Here is a 3,094-nt window from a genome sequence, read left to right as displayed (position 1 = left end):
TCAGTGACATTAATGTCCTGCTCTGCTTAATGTGAATTCTTCAATCAAGCTGACCTTTCACCCATGTAAGGATCCAACCATATATGGTCATCACCTGCTGAGCTGTACAGTGAAAACATAAAGTCTAGGTTTTCTTCTTTTTCTTCTCTTTTATTCACTTCAGACTACAAGTGACAAACGAAACAAATGAAAGTTGGATGTGTTCACCATCATTTGTATATTTTATTTCCACCTCTGCCATTCATTCTTCTACATCTTCACACATTTGCTCCACAATGAACGAGATCTGAACTCACCATCAGAGCGCTGTTCCAGCCCTAGCAGCCCATGCCGCTGATGGTCCCTATCCTGTCCATCTTGTGTCCGAAGCAGCCACTCCGCGACGTGGAGCTACCTTTCTTGCTCCCCGATTTGTGTCTCCTCGGTGCGGGTTGGTCGTTAAGCAGGCGAGCCCACATCCCCCTGGCGCGGGTGTCCAAGCGTAAATCTCGCAGTAACCGTAACCGAGAGCGCACAGCATCCAACCTCCTCTCCTTCTCCTCCGACTCCAGAAACTCCGCCAGCTCCTCGCCCAGCAAACTTCTAAGAGACTGGAACACAGATGGGAGAAAATACATTAAAAACAAGACAGTCTGAGGCGCGCAGATCCACGGGTGCCGTGTTCGAGCTGAACAGTGTGTGAAGTTTTGACATTTACGCGCGTTTAAACGCTGCGCGCATCAGTCAAATAACTGGAAAATAACCAAACGAATTCACTCTCATCATGTTGTCATGTGAAAATAAATCCTTGACGTTTCATTCCAGTAATGAGTTCGGGCTCTCACTATCACTATGTCCAAATCAGCTGCCTTCATGAAAGAGTCACAGTAAGACAGGTGTCTGCCCGTTCCTTCATCCGGTGGGAACGCGATGGCATCCCCGAAATCTGCTCATATAAGTCCAATTACAACAGTGTTTTTTTGTTTTGTTTTTATAGGTATTTCTTAAGCATCGGTGTCGATTCTAAGGGTTAATTACGCACACAACATTTAGCTCGTTTTATTTGATTTTGACGCACACTTGGACAAAATCATTCCAAAAGCCCCACAAAATAAACAGACTTAATGAAATCTGATGTTATTCCTCTACAGTATGTTGTCCAAAACTAATTTGAATTCTTTTCACTAAAAAAAAAAAAAGGCTTGAATCTGTTTTCCCCCTGGAGAGGCTGCCTGGACGAGACATCAGTGAAACACTGTGTTTGGATAAATTAGTTTGTAAGTTTAAGGGAGTGGAAATAATAATAATAATAATACTAATAATAATAATAATAATAATAATAAAAAGGGTGAATTATGATGCGTAAAGCCAACAATTTTGTGCGTCGGAGCCACAGAACACTGAGTGTAAAGCTTCAGTTCTCAGTTTTAAGGATAAAAAAAAGGACTCATTCTTACCTTCTGCTGCGCCTGAGATAAAGGTTTTGCCCCCATCCTTACTGAAAGCAGGGTGACCATAAGTCCACAAGCTACCAAATATGACAAGTTCATTCTGACAGGTCTTGTATTCTCTAAGTGATTCCTCTGCGCCGGAGTTCAGAAAGAGGGACGGTAACAGCAGCCAATCAGTCAGCTGTTAAACATAGGAGGCTTCAGTCCGTCCTTTACTCCAAAGCTTCTCAAGTGCTCCTCTAACTGAGTATTAGTCCCCGCCGCTTTATAGCCAGCCCATAGTGATGTCATGACAACCTGCGTAATGGTCCTCCTTCCTCGCCAACTGCCTGTTTTCTCTACCTGCTTCTGAGCACGTCATGCTCGGGTTTAATTAAATGATACAAGCTTCGGTCATCGAGGCTTTGGAGGAAACAAGAGCTATCAGAACGCGTCGTGTGTGTGTGTTTTTTTAAATTTTCAACTTGGAGACCTTTGGCTGAGATTCAGCGGCTGAAATCGAAGGTGGTTTCAAAGGCTGCGCGTTAAGAGCCGAAGAGCGACTTTGGCACAGAAGTGACTTCAGAGATGCCAACCGAAAGCCCTGCGAAACGTCTTAACAAGACTTACTCTGCTGAGCGAGTGAGAAAGACATGTTTCCCCTGATAGTGAACATTCAAATTGTGCAACTGGAACGATATATTTGTCACTTATTTTCTGTGGTCAAATGATGTCAGTCTCTTAATCCCAATCCTTCAGTGAACACACCTCAGAGCAATGACATTTCATAGAAATAAATGTTTTTTGCCCCAGTTATATTCCCCAAAGTTAAAGAAATGTGAGATTTCACTTCTCCACATGAAACAAAACGACTTTTCACAAACATTGGAAACCAGGGCCAGACTTAATCCCAAAGATATGGCACTGCACATTTATGTGAACTTATTTAGTGATGTTATGGCCCCAAAAAATATTCCCACTAAGCAACAAAACACATCAAATCGTATTATTCTCCTCGGGTGCCTGTGCATGTCTGTGCATCTATCCGGCCAGACACCTGCCACACACAAAGAGAGAGTTGGTTTAGACTCACTTGGTGATGAGGTTTTCTGTTATAACTTCAAACAGAAACACTAGAAAAACACTCAAGACTCATGCAGGGATCGTCCAGAATATTGCATCAATTCCTATGCACATTAAGGTCCAGAACAGAGCATCCTGAAGACAGAGAACTATCTGAGAGATATTTCTTCTAGTGCAAACGGCTGAAGAGTCTCAACCAGCTTTATCTGTGTTTTTAAAATTCAAATTTTCACTTTATTTAAACGTAATGGATGATGCTTTTTTTTTTTTTTTAAATATTTTTTTTTTAACCACAGTGAAAGTAATAAGATAGAAACCTAAAGACTGTCATTCTGCATAATAGAAGCCAAGAATTGTGTTAATCTGAGGCATTAACATCTTTGGATATATAATATATCATTGTACTCTATTATATTCTATTGGAATAATCCCAGTTACTGTGTATGCAACATTCACACAGCTTCACCCTAAGGAGCAAAGTTGTAAAAAGGTGCTGTAATAATTAAACTAAACTTTGGGAGATTGACGCCTCACTGAAGAAGTTACAAGTGACATCAAACTCACCCCACTGACAGACATGCTTTCACTCGTCTGGAGGAAAT

At 41.5% G+C, this 3,094-nt stretch overlaps 1 protein-coding gene across 1 annotated transcript; it reads right to left on the bottom strand.

Moving 5' to 3' along the window:
* Positions 1–317: 317 nt before the first annotated feature.
* Positions 318–1,529, bottom strand: nppc (natriuretic peptide C; the record flags this gene model as incomplete). Its single annotated transcript, XM_083888031.1, has 2 exons — positions 318–590; positions 1,437–1,529. 2 exons carry the CDS (start codon positions 1,527–1,529, stop codon positions 318–320), a joined length of 366 nt encoding a protein of 121 aa, XP_083744157.1.
* Positions 1,530–3,094: the final 1,565 nt, after the last annotated feature.

The sequence above is a fragment of the Microchirus variegatus genome (genome assembly GCF_963457635.1).
Source record: "Microchirus variegatus genome assembly, chromosome: 4".
In the NCBI taxonomy this organism is placed as follows: Eukaryota; Metazoa; Chordata; class Actinopteri; order Pleuronectiformes; family Soleidae; genus Microchirus; species Microchirus variegatus.
This window is presented reverse-complemented; position numbering and strand designations above follow the sequence as displayed.